The sequence below is a fragment of the Pleurodeles waltl genome, chromosome 3_1 (assembly GCF_031143425.1).
Source record: "Pleurodeles waltl isolate 20211129_DDA chromosome 3_1, aPleWal1.hap1.20221129, whole genome shotgun sequence".
NCBI classification, from domain to species: Eukaryota; Metazoa; Chordata; class Amphibia; order Caudata; family Salamandridae; genus Pleurodeles; species Pleurodeles waltl.
In genome coordinates, this window is record NC_090440.1 from 1,749,101,510 (window position 1) to 1,749,125,910 (window position 24,401).

Consider the following 24,401-nt stretch of genomic DNA (forward strand, 5'->3'; position numbering starts at 1 on the left):
TTAATTGCGTAAAATTAAATTAGAACCCTAACAACACTTTAAAATTCAGAGACTGTGCATAGTGGAATCAGTTGCTCATGCTCACTGAAGCCATCACACATATTATATATGGCCTGTAAATGGTTATTTTGTTTTAATCATATATTTTTCTTAAATGGCCTTGAAATAGCAAGAAAACTACAAAAAAACAAAACACCTACTTTATAAACTTTCAACCAGTAACAAGGTATTTCATGTTTGATACGAAGTAGAGCACCTTTGGGAACCACAATGAAAATAATATTTGTTTTTGGTTGATACAAAATCCCTCATATTCTTTTTTCTTTTTATGTAACATGGCTAACAAATAAGTATAACTATCACAACATATTAATAAATAGCACAGCAATTTTATACAATATGTTTTGGATTTCAGGGTTGCCTGAATGCCTGTTTCAAGGCTTTCTTACTGATTTAGTGAAAATGACCTTGGTGTCTATATTGCCATTGTACTCCAAAGAAATGTTGTTTGTGATTCCGTGATAGCCAAAATATTTCATGGTTCAACACAATCTCACTATGGGAGTCATTACGACCCCGGTGGTCTTGAGAACGCCAGGGTTGTGGTAGTGGTCGGACCGCTGCCAATGTGGCAGTTCAACAGCCATATTACGAACATGGTGGTAATGCCACAGCCAGACTGCCAGCACCTGCAGAATTCCTGAACAGGAGGGACTGGTGGTGCTGGCAGTCCTAATCCGCCAGGACAGCACCACATGCAGCGCTGCCCTGGGGATTACGAGTCCCTTCTCAGCAGATGGCAGTTAAGTGTCAGGAGCACCTCCATGTAACTGCTAGCGGAGACAGGGTGCACTTGGCATGGTCAATGCAAGGGTCTCCCTGGCCAGCCCTGTCACGATCGCGACAGGTGCTGGTGCACTCTACGCTCTACATCATTGCCGCCAGCTCTATTATGAGCCAGCTTCAATGTTGTAGGTTCCCACTGGGCCAGAGGGTAGAAACACGTTCGAGTCCACTGACCCAGGGGAAATTCTTAATGGAGCCTGCGGGAAGGTGGCCGCACTGGTGGCAACCTGACCATCAGGACGTCAGTGGATGGCCTTTTCCGTCTGCTGAACAGGTACTAATGTTTTGAGAACACATCCTTTTAAAACTTACAGCCTACTTGACTGATTTAAGAAAAGAAATTATGCATCTTTAGAACTCTTTCTTTAGAATTTCCATTACAAAACAACTGCTATTCCACCTTCGGGACCAGAATAGTTCCTGTTTAAGCAGCCATCATTCCTGTATTATTTGTGCAGTTTTAGACTTTTAGTTTCTTAAGAGTCTGCAATTGTTTTTATTCTTTGTTTTGAGTAACACACTTTAAAGTTGTATTATGTATGTACAGCAATTATGGTTGTACTGTGTATGGCAATTATTAAGATAATAAAGTTAAAGTAGAAAATGCTAGACAAATTAAGAAGTACAGTATTTGCATTATTGTACACAGGTCCACAAAGCTTAACTGGTAATACCCTGGGACCAAATTACTATAATTTAAAAATAACTTAACATAGGTCACATTGTAAATTGCTGAATGCAACTCTCATGCTGCAAAAAATTATAAATGTATCTTGATGGATTGTAGATTGTATGATGAATTTATCTTCTCAGCATTGCAATACTCTATGCCATTTTACCTATCCTCAAACCTAGTCAGCGCTGTTTGACTATCCAGCCTGGGATGCACTATGCAACACTTAGCAACAATAGCTAAAGTAAGAACATTCAGAATGTACACATTTTGGGATCCATGCCATTGCAAAGTCCTGTCGTTTTAAAGTAAATTGCAGTCTCTACCACTTTGTTGTAACAAAAGATTCTTTATAAATTATTTTTTGTTTATGAACATATGGCCACAGCTCTCTGGATTAAAAATAGATACCACCATCTCCATAACACAAGTATATTCTAGATAGTACGAATATATCACTTTTCAGTCTTCTACTTTGAATCACTGCCCATCAGAATTTATCCTGAAGCAAAGCTTTTTTAACAGTATTATTAGTGTACCGAACATATTTATTAATTCATTTAAAGGAGTCAGAAACACCACTTCAGTGGACGTTGGCTATCCCTAATTTCTTGTGCTTTACAAAAGAATTTGGTGATGTAGGTAGACATCTTCTGGCACAAATCTGTATCACAATGACAGCAACATTTGGCATTGCTGATGAGTGATTTCACAATGGCGTGAGATCATAAGTCAGCCTCTGCGCTTACTCATGTTTGATGAAGAAATTATGGTAAAATCCGGGGCCACCATTACTTCCAGATATCTATAGCAGATGGACAAATGTACACAGGTTAAGCATTCTTTTGATTTGAATCTGTAAGTGGTTTAACCATGGCCACCAAATAAAAACAGACAGTACTCTGCCCCAATGGACATCAACTGACAAAAGGTGACAATGGACTTTCACGTGTCTGACCTCCACTGTTCTAAAAAGTAAACCAAATGTCAACTAAATAGGCCAATTTGGAATTACCAGTTAAAATGTAAATGTAACTAGGACCAGTAAATGTTTGCTGAGCTAAGACTTGGAAAAGTTACATGGCTATTATGATTTATGAGACATGCTATTAAAACACAAGCATTTTCATATCTAATACTTGGAGGCCAGAGGTGATCTGAAGATTAATAGGCCCTTTATTAAATGCCGTACATGGTTATAAGAGGTCATTGTTTACTCAGGCTAAGTGTTAGTAAGCAACAAAGCAAATCTCATTGAGTGTGTCTGCTCAATGCCATAAAAGATGAGGCTCTTATATACCACATGTAGGGCTTTTCTAACAGCACCTATTAACTTATTATAAAGAACCTACAAATTGTTCATTAGTAGGTCCCTTTATAATATTATCTGCAAAAGGCAAACAGTACGAAAACAAAATGAAAATCAAAAGCACAATGGAAGCAGACATTGCCATTCCACATTGTATACATATGCACTGAAAATTGAAACTTTAATCAACCTATAAACTAGAAATTATGAACATTTCCAATGTGGTTGGGTGACACAAGTGATCAACTGCAATACTTGTTTTCAGCTACTCTGATTCAGACTGCAAATGGGATAATTATTTGTTAAAGATAATATTTAAATTCAGGTGCCCTAGAGTTCTGTGCTCATCTGCAGACTGTGCCATGAGGAACAAGAGGGCTGACATCAGTAAACAGGGTATTTATATCTTATTTGTGAAGACCTGGGAGAGTAGTATGAGGTACAACACTGCCGATAGCTTCCTTTTCATCTGTGTGTCACGGGGACGGGGGCGGAGGGGGTGAGGGAACAGTACCTTTCTTCTCTTCATAGCCCGTGTCTGATTTGAGGGTGTGGCTGCTGCTGTGGAGAGAGTCTTTTGGATCCTCATTTTCATCCAGAATCCCAGCAAAGCTGATTTTCCTCTCATACTTGTGGCGGTCAAGCTCAGGGTCAAGGCGCAGTCGGCAGCTCTCCATGTCCTGCAGTAGCAGGCAAAACAGATACAAATATTTCATAAACAAGTAAGGACAATTTCCTTAATGTCCTCGTGAAAACCCCCCCACTAGGTTATGACATATTGAAGTTCCCTCTCAGGAAATCACAATATGCAACATGTTGAATTTTGCTGTGGGTGTAACATCTGAAAAGTGTATAGCACCTGAACATATTCACAACCAAGAGTAATCTATGCTGCAGAAGATATTTTAAAAATATTACTGGGTGTTTGGACAAAAACATTGATTTTTTAATATCATGAGGCAGAAAAATCTGAAAGCAAATACTGTGATACACAAATATCGTGATGCACCTATATTGTTGACAAGAATATAATTTTTTGAGGTAAGTAATATTGTTTAAAATAATTTCGATGTTAATATCATTATCAATGGGATAGTGTTTTTTTATTTACTTTGAATGTGTTTTAGTTGTTATAATAATTTTTTGTGTGATCATTGTTTATGGAAATGTTATGTCTTATAATATAGGTTGTAATCTTAAATTATGTAGAATATTTCATTTATTTTCTATAGCACTTTTTAGTGTTATAGCTGGTTGTTGAGTTTATAGGGGTATAAGGTAGGAAGTTATTAAGTTAATAATAACACTGAATCATTTATTAATTTGTATAAAATTATATGATTGATATTTATTATGTATTTATGTATTTATTGTATGTATTATATATGCATTTATTAAATGCATTATGTTGATTTATTTCCATTATATGTTACTTGCCGGCTGTAAAGGTTGTAGGCATAAAGGTGGGAAGTTAATATATTAATATTTAATTCATTATTCATTATTATTTGTATAATAATTAATTGCATTTTAAATATCTAAATTATGGAAAACACAGTAATTTTAATTATATTTTAGTTGTGTGTTGTTATGTTTGTAGGGGCTCTAGGCTGGTAAGTTATTTAAGTAATAATTACAAATTCATTACTACTTAGCAATTATTTATTTAATTGATTGTAAATATGTAAATTATGGATTCGTTATTTTTTAAGTTATGTTATAGGTGCGGGTTGTTAGATTTGTAGGGGTATAGTGTGGGAAGTTAATTCATAATTTAATAATAATTAATTGATAATTATTTTATTGAATAATAATTATGTAAATTGATTAATGGTTTAAGTATTTTTTATTACATATACATTTTATACTAAGTGCTTAATATTTTTCCTACATTCATAGTGTTACTTGTATATGTAATATGTTAGAAGTGAAGTACTTTCCCTCATCTTGTTTAGACTGCAGTAAGAATAGTAACATTAATCTCTTTGCAGTTCAACACTTTACCCACTGTTGCACTGTTTGGAATAGGAATAGTAAATTTCACCCCTACAAAATTTAACACTTTCCCTATTGTTGCAAGGACTGGAGTGGGAATTGTAAATGCTAACCCTCCAAAGTCTAACACTTTCCCTACTGTTGCCCTGACTGGAGTGGGAATAGTAATTGTCACCCCTCTGAAGTGCAATACTTTCCCTACTGTTTGGAGACTGGAGTGGAAATAGTAAATGTTACCCCTCCTAAGTTTAGCACTTCCCCTACAGTTGTACACACTGAGGTGGGAATGATTGATTGTATCCCTCCAAAATCCAATGCTTTCCGTACTGATGCACAGACTGAAGATTACATTTTAGCCCTCTAAAGTACAACACTTTCCCTATTATTATGTAAACTAGAGTACATTCAATATTCTTAGAATCCAATAATCTTCATAATGCTGGTTAATTAAGTTTATAGCATTATTTGTTTATTAGCATTCTATTTTGTATTTATTTTTTCGTAAATATGTTTTCTGTATTATCACATTTTGAATATGTTATTAATTGTATGTTTGGCATGGTTTTATTGTGTATGTATGTTTCATATATATATATATATATACATATATATGTGTAAATATATGTGTGTGTATATATATATATATATATATATATATATATTGTAACATAATTAATACAAATATGTATTTTACATTATATTCATTTCAATAATATTTTACACTTATTAATATGAATATACATATACACATTATTACATTTAAAATATAAAAAATGAATATTGTGTCAAATTAACATTTCTAAACATATATATTCAGTAATGCATTTAAAATATATTAAAAATATAATATATATATATAAAAATCGAAATATAAACATATGGGTGTGTATGTGTTTATATAACTATATATAGTATTAAATATTTTCTGAATGATATTAGTGTCAACTGTATTTTTTCCGAATATTTTTGTAGTTACAATATTTAAGTATACGATCACATTATTGTGGTGGCAGATCCTTCTCCCACCTCGCCGCCAAGACCTGGAACTCCCTCCCCACCAACCTACGCAAGACCCAGGCCCTCCTAACCTACAGAAAGCACCCAAAAACATGGCTTTTCGAGCAGTAACCGGACCCCCTCACCACCCCCTCCCAGCGCCTTGAGACCCTACTGGGTGATTAGTGCGCTTAAGAAATTATTTGATTGATGGTAAACAATATTATTGACACAAAACGTTTGTCAACAATAATATTTACAACACTATTGCGTCAGAGATCCATATTACTGAGAATTCCCTGACAAATAAAGTACCATTAGCCCAAAGAAATGAACCTCCACATTCAGCATTCTTTGTAATAGGTAAGTGGCATGCTCGTCTTGAACTTGTTCATCTCCCAGAATCTCTTACCTTATGTATTCCTGGCATATATTACAGTACAAAAGCAATTAGTCATACTTCACATAGTGTACTAGCTCAGGAGCCATGCTGCCAAACTCAAAGAGGAGAAACTAGGGTCAACCATCTGTCCTCCGAACATCATGAGAAGGTCTGCTCTGCACGGCAGCCTTATGTGTGGATGCTCCAACATGTGGTGAAGGCCTGTGAACCACCATTGCCGGGGCATCTCCGGAGCTATCAAGATCATGCTGGCCCTCAGAACTGATGGAATGAGGGAAATTGGAGGGAAAGAACAGAGAAATCTGCCGGCCCAGTCGATCCAAAGGGCATTCCCTGGTTGCCCAGTTGGAAGCACCTTGAGGCAAAGCCAGAGAATTTTTTGTTTTCTGTGAGGGCGAACATATCTGTGTGGGGAGTGCCCCACGTGCTGAAAATGCTTTGCACAATGTTGTTGTGAAGGACCCATTTGTGGTCTTCCTGAAGGACTCTGCTTAGATAGTCTGCTTAAACATTTTGAACATCTGGGAGATGATTTGCAGTTATCCACAGGAACCTGGCTATCAGCCAAATGTAAATTTTCTGGGCTTCATGAGACAATGTCCTGGACTTGGTTTACCCTAGCTTGTTGAAGTAGTACATGGTTGTAGTGTTGTCCATCTGAACATGCAGGGATAGCGTCTTGAAGTATGGGAGAAAAGCCTTCAACGCTAGTTGAACCAATGGTAGCTTGAGGAGATTGATGTGATAAGTCATCTCCCTATGAGACTATTTTCCCATTTGAAGTGGACTCATGTGGAGATGGACATTCGGAGTCAGAAAAATGCACTAAATCATCGAGCTGAGGAGAGATGAGACTGTTCTCACCGTGGGATGAGAGACTTTCATGAGAGATTGACACTTCAGCCGAACTGGTAACAGACTCTCCTCCGAAGGATACACTCGTGCTTGTACGGTGCCGATGGTGGCACCTAGGTAAGGCAGAGACTAGACAGGAGTACAGGCTGATATGCATGCGGTCCTAATGTACAAGTTACTTACCTTCGGTAACAAAATATATGGTAGAGATATATTCTAGTTGCAGAATCCTTACCTTTGAATTTCCCCAGGCATCAGACTCGATCCGGAGAATTTTTCTTCAATCAGTGCCTGCGCGCCATCAGGTGGCACTGGTCGACTCCGTGGGCGTCGTGCGCGCCGTGATAATGTTGCAGTCGTATATAGGCACCATCCCGGTGCGCTGACGTCAGCTTCTTTTTACGACTTTCCACTGCAGTAGCGAAGGGCCATGAAGAACGCTGAAAGTGGTGCACCAAAACCAGGGCCCTCAAGGGAAAGTTCCTGTCCCTAGAAATCAGTTTGCAGTGCAGGGAGGATGGGGGGGTCAGTAAGGAATCTGCAAGTAGAATATGTCTCTACCAGATATTTTGTTACAGAAGGTAAGTAACTTGTACATCTGATAGAGGCTTCTAGTTGCAGATTCCTTACCTTTGAATAGATACCCGAGCAATACCATCCTTGGTGGTGGGCCTGCAAACTTAAGATCACACCAAAAAGACCTGTAGGACCGAACGGCCAATGCAGCCGTCCCTTCGGACCTGATTGTCCAGGCAGTAGTGCTTGGTAAAAGTGTGCAGAGATGCCCATGTTGCTGCCTGACAAATATCCAGGACTGGAACGCCCCGTGCTAACGCTGTGGTAGCAGCAGTAGCTCTAGTGGAGTGAGCTCGCAAACCTTCAGGGGGTTGCTTTTTAGCCAGAGTGTAGCACATTTTGATGCATAAGAGTACTCATCTTGAAATGGTCCCCTTCTGGACCGCCTTCCCCTTCTTTGCACCCACATATACCACAAAGAGTTGATCGTCCACCCGGAAGTCTTTGGTGCAATCAAGATAGAACGCCACTACTCTTTTTGTCCAGACAGTGGAGTCTCTCCTCTTCATGAGAGGGATGTGGAGGTGCATAAAAGGTAGGCAAGGTGATGGACTGTCCAACATGGAAAGGTGTCACTACCTTGGGTAGAAAAGAAGCCCTCGTGCGAAGCACCACTTTGTCAGGGTGTATGGCAAGAAAAGGTGGCTTAGATGACATAGCATGGAGTTCACTAATTCTGCAGGCAGAAGTAATGGCAACTAGAAAGACAGTCTTTATAGTTAAGAGCCTTAGAGGACAGTTATGAAGCGGTTCAAACGGGGTACACATAAGGTAAGTTAAGACCAGGTTGCAATCCCATTGGGCCATGATGAATGGGATAGGAGGAAAAAGATGTGTGAGGCCTTTAAGAAACCTCCCCACTATGGGAGATTTAAATAAAGAAGGATGATCAGGTAACCTTAAGAAAGCAGAGAAAGCGGAATGATATCCCTTAAGAGTGCCCAAGGTGGAACCCTGCCGGGCAAGGGAAAGAATAAAGAGAAGGACCTGAGAGAGAGGAGCAGATAGAGGATCGACAGAATTGTCGATGCACCATGCCACAAATTTCTTCCAACGACAGGCGTATATAGTTTTGATGGAGGGACGCCTGGCTGCCAAGATAACGTCACAGACTTCGGGTGGCAAGTACAAAGACGTCAACTGTCGCCGCTCAATCTCCACGCAAGAAGTCGCAGAGTTGACAGCTCCGGGTGGAGGACCTTCCCCTGCTTTTGCGACAGAAGATCCTTCCGAAGAGGCAGTCTGATCGGAGGAGCTATGGCCATGTTCAAGAGCTCGGGATACCAGACTCTCCGTGCCCAGTCCGGTGCCACCAGGATTACTTGGGCCCGGTCTTGCCTGATCTTCTTCAGAAGTCTGGGCAGAAGTGGTATTGGCGGGAAGGTGTACAGAAGACCTGAGTTTCAGTTGTGATGAAAAGCATTGCTGAGCGAGTGCCGCCTTGGAAACTCCAAAGTGCAAACAGCTGACATTGCGCTTTCTCTACGGAGGCAAACAAATCTAACCAAGGTTCTCCCCATGGCAGGAAGAGAACTTGCGCCACCTCCGGGTGGATACGCCATTCGTGCTCGACCATGCTGAGTTTGTCTGCTATGGCATTCAAGGAGCCTGCCAGGTGTTGAACCACCAGGGAAATGCCCTGATGTTCCAGCCAAGTCCAGACGCCAAGGGCTTCTTGACAAAGGGTCCACGACCCCACTCCGCCTTGTTTGTTGCAATACCACATGGCGGTGGTGTTGATACCACATGGCGGTGATGTTGTCTGTGAACACTGGCACTGCTTTCCCCTTGAGGGAGGGAAGAAATGCTTTCAATGCTAGTGGAATCGCTCGGAGCTTCAGAAGATTGATATGGAGACCGGTTTCCACCGGAGACCAGATACCTCTGATCTCTGCCTCTCCCATGTGGCCACCCCAAACCAGAAGTGACGCATCTGTCATGATCGTAACATCTGGTTGGGGAAAGGAGAGGGATTTGCCCTTGGCCAAATCCTGATTAGTTAACCATCACTGCAGGTCTTTCGCAGTCCCTTCCGAGATCTGGACCTTATCGGAGAGATTCCCCTGATGCTGCACCCACTGGAACTTCAGGTCCCACTGCAGCGCCTGCATATGCCATCTGGCATTTTGAACCAACAGGATGCAGGAGGCCATGAGGCCCAGCAGCCTCAGAGTAATTGTCACCGAAATCCAGGATAGAGGCTGAAACATCGGTAAAATATCCTGAATATCCTGGACTTGCTTCTCTAGAGGATATGCCCTGTATCCAGAACAGCACTTCCACTGCAAGATTGCAGACATCCACGACAGCTTCAGCACCCAGACCCCCCTGGCAACCACCAACACCACAGACTCACCTCCAACCAACCTCCTGCTCTCCAGGACCCCCGTCAACGACAACATCGAAATTATGAACACCTTCCACTCTGGCTCTCCATCTGCCCCTGCCCTCACCACATCTTCAACAAAGCAAGCTCTGTCATCGCACCCCAACTACGGAAGATCATCAACAGCTCCTTCAAATTCGCCACCTTCCCAGGGAGTTGGAAACACGCCGAGATCAACGCCCTCCTAAAAAAAAACAAGGCAGACCCAAAGGACCTCAAGAACTTCCGGCCTATCTCCCTGCTCCCCTTCCCGGCAAAAGTAATTGAGAAGGCCGTCAACAGACAACTAACCCGCTTCCTATAGGAGAACCGCACCCTGAACCCTTCCCAATCTGGATTCCGCAGCAACCACAGCATCGAAACTGCCCTCATCGCCTCCACCGGCAACATCAGAACCATAGTGGACAGCGGCCATCATCCTCCTGGACCTCTCGGCTGCGTTCAACACCGTCTGCCACCACACCCTACGCTCATGCCTCAGCATTGCTGGAATCCGTGACAGAGCCCTGGACTGGGTCACCTCCTTTCTCACCGGCAGAACCCAGAGACTCCGCCTCCCCCCATTCCGCTCGGAGGCCAACGGAATCACCTGCAGCATACCCCAGGGTTCGTCCCTCAGCCCGACCCTCTTCAACGTCTACATGGCCCCGCTTGCTAACATCGCCTGATCCCACAACCTCAACATCATCTCATACGCCAAGACCTACCTCCACGAAGGAATGAAGGCCATCGCTGAATGGATGAAGAGCAGCTGCCTCAAACTCAATTTGGACAAGACAGAAGTCCTTATCTTCGGCTCCACCCCCTCCGCAAGGAATGACTCCTTGTGGCCTGCCACTCTTGGAACCGCTCCAACTCCCACTGACAACGCACGGAACCTAGGATTCATCTTGGACCCCTCACTATCCATTACCCAGCAAGTCAACGCCATCTCCTCCTCCTTCTTCAACACCCTCTGCATGCTCCGAAAGATCTACAAATGGATACCCACCGAAACCAGAAGAACAGTCACCCAAGCCCTCGTAAGCAGCAAACTAGACTACGGCAATGCCCTCTATACGCAGGAACCACAGCCAAACTCCAGAAGAGGCTGCAACACATCTAGGATGCCTCTGCACGCCTCATCCTGGACATCCCCCACCACTGCCACATCACAGACCACGTGAAAAACCTGCACTGGCTCCCAGTCAACAAGAGAATTACCTTCAAACTCCTTACCCATGCTCACAAAGCACTGCACAATACCGGACCAAAATACCTCAACAAACGACTCTCCTTCTACACTCCGCTGACCTCGCCCTCGCAACCATTCCAAGTGCCCGCAGAACTACAACCAGTGGTAACTAATTTTCATACCTGGCCACCAAAACGTGGAACACTCTTCCCACCGACCTGCGCCAGACCAAAGACCTCCTTACCTTCAGGAAACTTTTCAAGACCTGGCTGTTCGAGCAGTAGCAGCACCTCCCCACTCCCCTCCTCAGCGCCTTGAGACCTTCACAGGTGAGTAGTGCGCTTTACAAATCCCTGATTGATTGATTGATTGATTGATTGATTGAAGAAAGGGAGCGTCTGAGAAGGAGTCATGTGTGATTTCGGCACGTTCATAGTGAACCCAAGCTAATGCAAAAGGCTCGCCATAGTCTGGAGGTGGGAGAGGACTGTCTGGGGCGAGTTCGCCTTCAACAGCCAATCGTCGAGGTAGGGGAAGGCTGGGACCCCTAACCTGCGCAGATGAGCTGCCACCACTACCATCACTTTCGTGAACACCCAAGGGGCACTGGTAAGGCCAAAGGGGAGCACGGTAAACTGAAAGTGCTCGTGACCTACCACGAATCGTAGGTAACACCGGTGGAACGGCAAGACGGGAATGTAGAAATATGCGTCTTGCAAGTCCAACGCTACCATCCAGTCTCCGGGATACAGGGCAGATAGGACCTGAGCCAATGTTAACATTTTGAACTTCTCCTTTTTTTAGGAAGAGATTGAAGGACCGAAGATCTAATATAGGTCGAAGACCTTGGTCCTTTTTTGGAGCCAGGAAGTAGCGGGAATAGCAACCACGACGTACATCTGGCAACAGAACCCTCTCTATAGCTCCTTTGGCCAAAAAGTCTTGGACTTCCTCACGGAGAAGCGCCATATGATCCTTCGATATCCGGCTGTATGAAGGTGGCATGGATGGAGGAGATGTCTCGAAGGGGAGGGAGTAGCCCCTTCGGACAATTTGGAGTACCCACCTGTCCGAGGTAATGGCTTGCCATTGGGGCAGGTGATGGCATATCCTGCCACCTACTGGCTCCTGATATACCTGCGGATGAGGAAGGCTTGGAGGCTTGTGGAGGGGGCGGGGTGGACTGGGCAACCCACTGGCTCCCTGATCCCCGGGAACGTGGGATCCCGTGTCCGCAGCCACGCAGGGGCTGTATAGCATGCACAGGACTGTGGCCAGGTGGAAAAGGACGCAGTTGGGTGCCCCTGCCGAAGCCTCGAAAGGGGCGAAAGGCAGTCTGCTGTGGTCTAGGTGCAGGCGCGAGGTCAAGGGACCAGGCCGTGGCTCTGGAATCCTTAAAGCACTCGAGCGCCGAGTCCACCTTGTCTCCGAAGAGACGTGTGCCATCAAAGGGCATGTCTATCAAGGATTGCTGGGCATCCCCCAAAAAGCCAGACGTTCTCAGCCAGGCATGGTGTCTCAATGCCACCGTCGATACAACCGATCTGCCCAGAGAGTCGGTCGTATCCAGTCCACAACGAATCATGAGCTTAGCTGCATCCCTCCCATCTGTTACGGCTTGGGACAGGACAGCCCGGGCCTCCTCTGGAACTGCAGGCAGCACTTCCACAACCGTATCCCAAAGAGTATGGGAATAGCGGGCAAAAAGGCATGCGGTGTTCACGGACGGCAGCGCTAGACTGTTGGAAGAAAACAACTTCTTCCCCAAATTATCCAATCTTTTTGATTCCCTATCCGGGGGTGCAGCAGGAAATGAGAGAGATGAAGAAGAAGCCTGGATGACAAGGCTCTCAGGCGTGAGGTGTTGGGTGAGGAATTTTGGGTCTGATGGCGCAGGCCGATGGCGGCGGGCAATCGTCCTATTCACCGGAGCCCCTGTGCTGGGTTTAGACCAAGTACCCAAAAGGACGTCTGTCAGTGCTTCATTGAAGGGTAAAAGGTGCTCGGAAGAAGAAGACCCTGGTTAAAGCACGTCGGCTAGGATGTTAGGCCTAACCTCCACAGAAGGTAGCTCGAGGTCCAAGACCTCATCCACCCTTCTCACCACCATAGAGTAAGAAGCACCCTCTTCCGTAGCCACGCTAGGAGGAGAGAGCATACCAGTGTCAGGGGAGGTGTCTAGACCACTGACATCACCCAAATCCTGTACCAAGTCCATTTGTGGGTCAAGCTGGTACTCTAAAGGGCCCAGCGACCCCTCCATACTCTCCCCGTATCCATACCCACAACAATAAGGGTCTGAATCAACCCTGGGCCTAGGAGAGCCCATAGAGAAAGGAATCGGCGTTGATCGACTTTGTTCCGTCTGCGAGTCGTCGGTTATGAGTATAGGATCAACGTCGATTGTGGGCCCAACCAACGTCGGGAGCATCGTACGTCTGACCCGACGCCGGGGAAGGTCGCCGTGGCACGACCAGGGTTGGGACGGATCCGCGATTGGATCCGGAGGGGCCCTCCGGAGCCGAGGTCGAAGGCTTCGAAACCAAAGGGATCCCAACCGACTCATCTGTGCCCGAAGGTTCCGAAGGAGGGTCTGACCACCGAAAAATGAGGCGCATGGCCTCCTAAAATTCTTTGAGTTGGGCGGGGGTGGCTCCGGCTCCCGGGAAGTTGGGGAATCGCAGAGCCGACCCAGAAGAACGCTCCATTGACAGAGGCCTAGAGCATCGACGCTCTTCCCACGTCGGATCATCCGATCGACGGGGTGAAGTCGAAGAACGCTTGTCTTTCTTCTACTTCTTCTTCTTGTGACCCGAATGTCCTGATGACTTAGAGGACGAAGAGTGGTGGTAACTCCGCGGTCGAGCTCCAGACCTTCCTCTCGAACAGGATCGTGAGCGTCGCAGAGTCAAGTGTCAGGCTGCCATGAGCTTTAGGGACTGCTACCTCAAAGCCTTCGGGCTCCTAGCCCGACACTCGTAGCACGACTTCGTAGACACCTTTTCTAAAATGAGTCATTTCATCATTCTGAAGAAGGTTCCTAGAGCCTCGCAGTTAGCACAGTTATTTTTACAGCACATAGTGAGAGCTCATGGCATTCAGATGGTTGTAATCTCAGATCGAGATCCCCAAATTTGTTTCTGTATTCTGGAGGGCCTTTATGAAAAAACTTGGAATAGACTCACGTTATTCTACCAGTTATCAACCGGAAACAGATGGACAGAAGGAAAGAGTTAACCAGGAGATAGATCAGGACCTACGCTTATATCGTCTGGACCAAGATAATGATTGGCCAGATTTCATTTGGACAGCAGAATTTGCGTACAACAATGCTATTCATGCCTCCACTGGTTATTCTCCTTTCTATTTGAACACTGGTAGGCACCCAAACATTATCTTATGAAGGTCAGGAGGCTCGGTCCCAGATGCAAATAAATTCAGTAAGAAAATTCAAAAGACCTACCAATCCGCTAGGGAACACTTGACCAAGGCAAAGGTCTCTTACAAAAAACATGGTGACAAAAAGAGGAGAGGCAACCCTGGTTATTGCGAGGGTGAGAAGGTCTGGCTATCCACTCAACATTTACATTTAAGAGGGAACAAAAAATTCCAGCCTACATATGTAGGACCCTTTAAAATAAAATAAAAATTGTAAATTAAATCCAGTAACAGTCAAACTCACCTTACCCCCTCAAATTAAGGTTCATCCAGTATTCCATGTCTCACTACTCCCAATGTTAGGACAACCACCCCTCCAGATCCTATCCAAGTAGATTCACATTTAGAATATGAAGTAAATAGAATTTTAGACTCCAAGTTTAAAAAAGGAACATTATATTACCTTATTGATTGGAAATGTTTTAGCCCAGAAGAAAGGTCTTGGGAACCTTCCAAAATATGTATGCTCCAAAGTTGAAAAAGGAATTTAACGACACTTTCCCCAACAAACCATCTGTGGGAGCAATTCTTTGGAGGGGGTACTGTCAGGAAAACTATTGCCAGCGTTGTTAAGTTCTTCCATCAGCAAAAACGATTCCCCTTTTCCTTGTACCCACATTGGTTGCAGCAGCATCCTCAAACCAGTGGATCTTGTGGGACTGTTCTTAGAACTAGCTTCTCCAGGTTTAACTGCCACTTAAAGTGGTGGCCGCAAATCCTTGTGAGGCCAGCGCTCTAGTGTTTCTACCTTAGTCTTGTGCTGAAGCTTCCTTCCAACTGTTTCTCTCTGGGAGCCCTGCACTTCAACTGTCATCCTGAGGAGAATGAGCAGTGTTCCTGGGGCGCTTTATTTCATGGAGAATTGTTCCAGTTTTGAGTAATTAATTATTTTTCTTGTTACGGTGTGCACACCTGCTACTTTTTCCCTTTTGAAGAAGTTGAATTTTTTTCCTTCTTCCAAGAACTGGCTATCGGCTTTCTGAAGAGAATTTGTTTTGGCTTAACAGAACTTCAAGCAACTAGAGTAAGGAATTCTTCTGTATGGTTTCCAGACTTGCCGATATATATATATATATATATATGTACATATATATTCAAGAACTCTTTGCTTTGCAGACTTGTCAGTCTTTGAGACAAACCTCAGTGCTCAGACTAATTCCTAGAGACTGTGATTGAGAAAACTGAACCTTGAGAAGGACATTTCATTTCCTGTACAATACATTAGTAGTTTGTATAGTTGTGAACTTTTGAACTGTTCTCCAGAGAACCATGGAAACATCTGTCTCCTGGAGAAAAGAAGATATTAAGTTAACATTGTTCTCTTAGAGAGAGGCTAGTCTCCCAAAAGATCCAGGTCCTTCCTTTAAAGAAATCCCAATAAGAAGAAAGGTTCAGGTTTTCAGAGATACACACTGAGGGGGTTATTCTAACTTTGGAGGAGTGTTAATCCGTCCCAAAAGTGACGGTAAAGTGACGGATATACCACCAGCCGTATTACGAGTTCCATAGGATATAATGGACTCGTAATACGGCTGGTGGTAAATCCGTCACTTTTCCGTCACTTTTGGGACGGATTAACACCTCCTCCAAAGTTAGAATAACCCCCTGAATATCCTATGTTCAAGTGGGACTGGATCTGGAGGCGGTCTCTCTTTTTCTATTCCCATTCCCATTCCCTTTTCCCCTTAGCGGATGCAGGGTTCAGATAATCAGTTAAAGTCTGAGCATGCATCTGTTGGCTGGAGTTGGGTAAAAGGCATCTGCTCCTGTGAAAGTTTGATTTAATGGGTAATCTTCTGACACACGTCACCCCACCTGTGCCCTATCAGTCAATGACCTCAGGCCTGGGTCTCAGAGCCTACCTGACCATGTATCTTAGTGTCAGGGTTGATAGAGAGTTTACGACAGTGGACTATAATAGTGGTGATGCAACTTCATTCTTATATGTGGATGTATCATGTGCATCAACATCGACTATTCTAATATTAACATTCTCAACTAAGCTGAATTTTTACCTACACCATCTAACCATTTGTCATCACAGACAGATTGTTGGGGGCTTGTTATCTCACTTCCCTAGCTACTTGCATTCTACCCGATTTGAGGACTGCGTTTTTACATCAGGAAACCCCTACGTGTAGGAAACCACCCAAAAACATTAATAAGTTGAAAACGGGCAAAAATGGTGTGCACAGAATGGTCAGCAACCAAGGGAGCCAGGAGAATCAGTTTGAGAACCACTCCTGCTCAGGACAACCTCCCTCTTCACGCATGTCTTTTTGTAGTCGGTACAATGCTTGAATGGCAAACGTCAGAGTTCCATTGTCCATGTCATTGCCAGGTATGAACATACAGCAAGATGCACCAATCTTTGTATATACTTCACCCTCCACTGAGGTACTAAACTCCAACACATACCAATGTTGCATCACCATGAGATGGATGGCTCTCAGTTCTTCCTTGATAGCATTAAGGCCGAACTCAGTGGTGTTCAACATTTTGAGCATTTCCCACCAGGTCATTTGAAGCCAGCGGGTGTTCGCTTTTGTATGCAAGGTGAAGAAGGATATGGACCCTCCCGCTGATACATGTGAGTCACTGAACAGTCTGAATTCCTCTGGAATGTCCTTGTACTGAGCCCAGCCAATGAGGGCGCAAAGGCCACGCCATCCAGGTACGAGCTGAGTGTATGCAAACTCGCTGCATTGCCAGTAAGTGTCCATCAGCGTGGAGGTGCCCAATTGAATTGAATGTGCAGGATTGTGCCACAATTTTTATTCATACCCAGCAGAATGGTTCCTTTGCCTCTGAAACAAGGAATACAGCCTGAGTTTCGGTACAATTAGGGGTTGCCCTTCCCTCCTATCTATGCACACCTATCTATTTCAGTGTCCCACATTTGCAGACACGGGTATCGATGTTGTTATCCAACCCTTCCATACGAGACCCATTTCCCTACGTATCATCGAGATGGATGACTCTGCACTGAAACTCTATGTCTGGGGTCCATTTGTTGTTAATGAAGACAGCCCCAGATGCACATAGGGTCACCCTAGGACCACAGATGGAATAAGGAGCGGATATATTTGTGCACTGGTTAGGCAGTTTTGATGCCTCCAAGAGTCTCAGGGTCAAACAGTATCCTCTCCTATGGTGCCCTTCCTGTGCATCCTGTCTAGCCCAGTTTAGATATCACTAAGCTCTTTGAGAAGGTACTTTGCTGTGGGATTGGTCTCATAGCAGGTCAGATTTACTACTACCCTGTGGGGGCTCTACTCTATGTTGCTCAATTGCGTATTTACCTTAAAGAAATGAAAGACAAGGCACTTGGTAAAACAGAAACAGTTGGTTTAATTAAATGCAGTGGCTGGAAGAGCAGTACAGAGTGAGGGGCTGATGGCTGACTCTCAAAGTTACAGAGTTCTAAGGGCAACTACATACAATTTTCGAAAGATACAAAAACAATTCTATGGATTCTTTGGAGGAAGGAAGTCAGATCTAGTCACCGAGTCATAAATCTGACCATCTGATAAAGTGTGCAGGTGGGTCTCGACCGTGTGTAAACATCATGCAGGCCAGTAGGTAACATGTCCGGCATAGAGAGCGTGTGATCAATTCATGTTGTGTGTGTGTTGTGTTCTGATTGGCTGAGTATTCCTAACTTTATGTGGGGTCTAACTTTTATGATGTTTTGGGAACGCGCACCCCTCTGGAAAATGTGTTTTATTGGGGGCCAATCTCCTACGACTATTGTGGTGTTGCTGCCTATCAGAGGGATCGATCTGGGTTATTCCTGTTCAGGCATGTGTGTCCGGGCTACATGTCAATCCACCTGTGATCTGTCAATCAGTTGCTTCAGACCTAGGTCTCAAGGTTTGTCTGACCATGTATTTCTCACTTGAGGTTGATGGGGAGGTCACATCGGGCAGAACTGACAACAGTGATGCAAGTTTGTTGTTAAGTGCACACATATTATGGTGTACATTGACATCGCTTTTATCAATATCAACAGTATTTTGTCCTTAATCCTACATTACACCCTACGGTCACACCTATAGAAGGAGAAGGCATTTTCCTTTTTCAGGCGCTACCTCTTGGAGGTAAAGCCTATTTGCGCCTACTTCTTGTGGTATCAGCAAACAGATATAACATAACCCCACTGATGTCTTGAAACCCACATGGTGGTCATGCTCTCTGTCTAAATTTTATTGCCGATTGCTTTCTCCATGACTGGCACAACTGATTTACTTGTAAGTCCCTGTGCGCCCAGGACCTGCAAATCAAATGCTACCAGTGGGCCTGCAGCACTGGTTGTGCCACCCACATGAGTAGCCCTGTAAACATATCTCAGACTTGCCATGCAGTCTGTGTGTGCAGTTTGGAACTGCCAATTCAACCTCCCAAGTGTGCCAGGCTCAAACCTTCCCTTTTAATACATGTAAGTCACCACTAAGGTACGCCCATTGCAGCCCAATGGGCAGGATGAAGTGTATTTAAAAGGCAGGACATGAACTGGTGTGTTTTACATGTACTGATAGTGAAATACTGGTAAATGCAGTTTTCACTCCTGTAAGGCCTATCTCTTCATGGGGATTGAAGATGCCTTGAGATGTATTTTAAGTGCAGTTACCCATTGGGAGCAGATAGAGATCTGGAGGTTGGGGTCTCGGAACTCACAATTTAAGACTACATCTTTTGGTAAACTTGTTTTTTAGATTGTACGTTTGAAAATGCCTCTTTTAGAAAGTGGGCATTTTCTTCCTTAACCATTCTGTGCCTCAGCCTGCCTGCTGAATACACGTCTGGGTCAGACTAACAGTTGGGCTGTTAGTGAATTCACTCTAGACAGTGACACAAAGGGAGCTGAGGTGTGTCCTGCATATCCCGATGAGTCTTCCTGGGCTAGAGTGGGAGACAGAAACTGACACCTGCACTTGAAAGGGATATGCCTGCCCTCACAGAATACAGGCCCTCATTCTGACCTTGGCGGGCGGCGGAGGCCGCCCGCCAAAGTCCCGCCGTCAGGTTACCGTTCCGCGGTCGAAAGACCGCGGCGGTAATTCTGACTTTCCCGCTGGGCTGGCGGGCGGTCGCCTTCAGGCCGCCCGCCAGCCCAGCGGGAAAGAGGCTTCCACGATGAAGCCGGCTCAGAATCGAGCCGGCGGAGTGGAAGCTGTGCGACGGGTGCAGTTGCACCCGTCGCGTATTTCACTGTCTGCGCAGCAGACAGTGAAATACAATTAGGGGCCCTCTTACGGGGGCCCCTGCAATGCCCATGCCAGTAGCATGGGCACTGCAGGGGCCCCCAGGGGCCCCGCGACCCCCCCTACCGCCATCCGGATCCCGGCGGTCGGACCGCCGGGATCTGGATGGCGGTAGGGGGGGTCGGAATCCCCTCGGCGGCGCAGCAAGCTGCGCCGCCTTGGAGGATTCAATGGGGCGGCGGTACACTGGCGGGAGCCCGCCAGTGTTGCCGGTCCGACCGCGGCTTTACCGCCGCGGTCGGAATCCCCATTGGAGCACCGCCGGCCTGTCGGCGGTGCTCCCGCGGTCCTCCGCCCTGGCGGTCTTTGACCGCCAGGGTCAGAATGAGGGCCACAGTCTCCAACCTCCAAGAATGTGTCTGCTTATAGTGCATCTCCAGCAGGGCAAGGATGAGGCAGTCTTGTGCACTACAAAGACTTTCCTTTGAAGTCTGCCGACTTCAAAGACAGAAATGTGTACAAGTATTAGACTGCTGCCCCTACAACTTTAGAATACTTCTGGATCAAGAGGAATCTCTGCCAAGGAGAAGAGCTTGATGCTTGAGGAGGACCTGCCAGTTGCTTTGCTGTGCTTTTGCCTTAAGAGGGAAAGGACTGGACTTTGCTTTCTGAAATCCCTCTTGTGAAGTTTCTCCAAGGGCTTGGACTGAGCTTGCCCCCTGTTCTGAAGTCACACGGCTATGAAAGACTTCATCTGCCAGCACCTTGGCTCTCTTGCTGAGACCCCTATGTTGCCAAATGATGCCCTATCCAGTCCCTGGGCCCTTGAAAGGAGAAGCTGGTGAACCCAAGGTGAAAATCTACGTCCCAGAGCTGAGCGGCAGACTAAATCGATGCAGCACCTGCACCATGGCTGAAAAATTCAATGCAGCGCCAGTGAAATTAACACATCTCCAGTTCAGTGCAGATGTATTGCTGCTGTGCATCCGAATTTCCCACGCATCATCCCTCTTCATCCTGTTAGGGGTATTGGTGCGGAAAGTTCTTAGGGCAGTTTGTGACTCTCGATCCTGTTGGGGGTACTAGTGCGGCCGCTGAGAAAGTGATGGTTCAATGGAGAGGTGAGGGACTTAGTGGCTCGACTACAGACCTGCTAGATAAGAGCTAGGCTTGGTTGTTATAAAAGAAAAGAACATTGCTTCCTTACTTGTGTTGTTGCCAATTACTTCCTAGGAATTTCTTGCATTTTGTCATTTCAGTGAGGCACCTGAAGGTGGCCCCACTTGAGGTATCTAATTTTAGGAAAAAATGGGGTGTTTGATCCCTCTGAAAGTCCCTGGGCTAGCCCAGTGGTCTTAGTCACCAAATCTCACTCTTAGGGAGGTAAACCAGAGCTGAGGTTTTGTGTGGAGTAAATGGGTTTTAATGGTGTCACTAAGACAGATTTTCATTCCTTTCCAAGGGCTGATTAACTGACTAATAGGCTGGGGGGAGCCAAATTTCTCAGTATTTTTGATTTGACATCTGGGCACTGGCAGATTGGGCTGACCCCAGAAGTCCAAGAGAAAATAGCATTCTCAACCCCATATGGACATTACCAATTCACTGTAATGCCATTGGATTAATGAATGCCCCTGCCACCTTCTAAAGGTTAGCAAATAATGTCCTTGCGGGGCTCGAGTCTTTTAGTGCAGCATATCTAGAGGATATTGCTGTCTATAGCTCTAGCTGGCAGGATCACCTGATCCACCTTGGAAAGGTCATTGAGGCTATGCGATATCAGGGCTCACTATCAAGGCAATCAATTCCCAGATAGGGCAGGGCACTGTTGTATACTTGGGCCACCTTGTGGGTTGGAGGCCAAGTTCAACTTTTACAATCCAAGATCTAGACAATTCTGAACTAGGAGGCTCCAACAACCCAGATGCAAGCCAGGGTGTTCCTTGGCTTGACATGGTAGTACAGGAGGTTTAGGAAGGGGTGCTGGCACTATTGTGAGCTGGGATTACAGGTAAGAAACTATTCCTTCTCTCTCAGGGGATCTCCATTGATAGTATTAAGCTTTGAATAGAGTAGCAAGCCCATCCCCACCAAAGAGCAGTGGAAAGGACAGAGAACGCAACCAACTGACCAGATTAAGCAAATACATTTCTCAGGGAGGCCTGTCCTACTTGATCATCTGTTCTAGCATCTGAAATCAAACAAAGGTGTTGGAAATTCTGTAAAAGTGTGAACAGATCTCAATGTAGCCGCTTTACAGATCTCAATGATTGAAAGATTCCCTCTGGTGGAATGAGATTTAGGTCTACCGGACAGAACCTTATTTGCCTTCTAAATGCATAACAGAATGCAAGACACTATTCATCAGGATAAAGACTGTTTGGGCGTGGCTAAACCTGTACAGTCTGGCCCATACTTTACAAACAATTGGTCTGACTTGTGGATATCTGTGTTTTGTCCGGATAAAACCTTAAGACTTGCCTGACGTATAGAGAATGGAGAGTCCTTTCAACTGGTATAAAAGGGTGCTGAAAGAAGGTAGGGAAAAAAATGGTCTGATTAACGTGAAAATCCAAAATAACTTTTGATAGGAATTTTGAATGAGTCCCCACGACCACCTTACTAGAATGAAAAACTGTGTATGGTTTTTGAGAACATAGCACCTGAATTTAGCTAACCATACGTGCTGATGTGATCGCTACGAGGAAAGCAGCTTTCCAAGAAAGATCCTGCAACAAAGATTTATGACTAGGCTCAAAAGGGACCTGCATGAGTCATGAAAGGACTATATTTAGCTCCCAGGAAGGAGACAGATGCCTTATGGGAGGGAAATCTTTTTCAAACCCTCTTAAAATCCCTGATAACAGGATTTTTGAAAAATGAGGTTTGTGAAGGACATTTTTTGTAGGCAGTAATTACTAAAAAATTAACTTATATGTAAGGTCACTGTAAGTCTGCTTTGGCCGTGTGTTGGACCTGGCACCTTTTGCAGGGGCATCCCCAAACTTTTTGCCTCCTTCCTCCTAGTTTTTCTGACCTGTTTTTCTTGGATCTAGGACTCTGGGCACTTTACCACTGCTAACCAGGGCTAAAGTGCATATGCTCTCTGTCTAAATTGTATTGCCGATTGGTTTCTCCATGACTGGCACAACTGATTTACTTGTAAGTCCCTGTGCGCCTAGGACCTGCAAATCAAATGCTACCAGTGGGCCTGCAGCACTGGTTGTGCCACCCACATGAGTAGCCCTGTGAACATATCTCAGACTTGCCATTGCAGTGTCTGTGTGTACAGTTTGGAACTGCCAATTCGACCTCGCAAGTGTGCCAGGCTTAAACCTTCCCTTTTAATACATGTAAGTCACCACTAAGGTACGCCCATTGCAGCCCCATGGGCAGGATGCAGTGTATTTAAAAGGCAGGACATGAACTGGAGTGTTTTACATGTACTGATAGTGAAATACTGGTAAATGTGGTTTTCACTCCTGTAAGGCCTATATCTTCATGGGGATTGAAGATGCTTTGAGATGTATTTTAAGTGCAGTTACCCATTGGGAGCAGATAGAGATCTGGAGTTTGGGGTCTCGGAACTCACCATTTAAGTCTACATCTTTTAGTAAACTTGTTTTTTAGATTGTAAGTTTGAAAATGCCACTTTTAGAAAGTGGGCATTTTCTTCCTTAACCATTCTGTGCCTCAGTCTGCCTACTGAATACATGTCTGTGTCAGATTAACAGTTGGGCTGTTAGTGAATTCACTCTAGACAGTGACACAAAGGGAGCTGAGGTGTGTCTTGTATATCCTGATGAGTCTTCCTGGGTTAGAGTGGGAGAGAGAAACTGACACCTGCACTTGAAAGGGATGTGCCTGCCCACACATAATACAGTCTCCAACCTCCTAGAATGTGTCTGCTTATAGTGTATCTCCAGCAGGGCAAGGATGAGGCAGAGTCTTGTGCACTACAAAGACTTTCCTTTGAAGTCTGCCGACTTCAGAGACAGAGATGTGTACAAGTACTGCACTGCTGACCCTACAACTTTAGAATACTTCTGGATCAAGAGGAACCTCTGCCAAGGAGAAGAGCTTGATGCTTGAGGAGGACCTGCCACCTGCCAGTTGCTTTGCTGTGCTTTTGCATTAAGAGGGAAAGGACTGGACTTTGCTTTCTGAAATCCCTCTTGTGAAGTTTCTCAAAGGGCTTGGACTGAGCTTGCCCCCTGTTCTGAAGTCTCAGGGCTATGAAAGACTTTATCTGCCAGCACCTTGGCTCTCTTGCTGTGACCTACCTTGCCAAATGGTGCCCTATCCAGTCCCTGGGCCCTTAAAAGGAGAAGCTGGTGAATCCAAGGTGAAAATCTACGCCCAGAGCCGAGTGGCAGAAAAAAATCGATGCAGCACCTGCACCGTGGATGAAAAATTCAATGCAGTGCCAATGAAATCGACACATCTCCAGTTTAGTGCAGATTCATCGCTGCCCAGCGTCCGAATTTCCCACGCATCCTCCCTGGGCCTCAAAATCTTCAACATCACCACACGGACCAGAGACTGC

The 24,401-nt window shown here is 45.1% G+C and overlaps 1 protein-coding gene across 1 annotated transcript in view; it reads right to left on the reverse strand.

The window, feature by feature from the left end:
* Positions 1–24,401, reverse strand: part of UNC80 (unc-80 homolog, NALCN channel complex subunit) — a 2,774,722-nt gene that overhangs the window by 1,603,817 nt on the left and 1,146,504 nt on the right. The window contains exon 25 of the mRNA XM_069225668.1: positions 3,343–3,508. Within this exon, the coding sequence (XP_069081769.1) occupies positions 3,343–3,508 (166 nt within the window). The remainder of the gene's footprint in view (positions 1–3,342; positions 3,509–24,401) is intronic.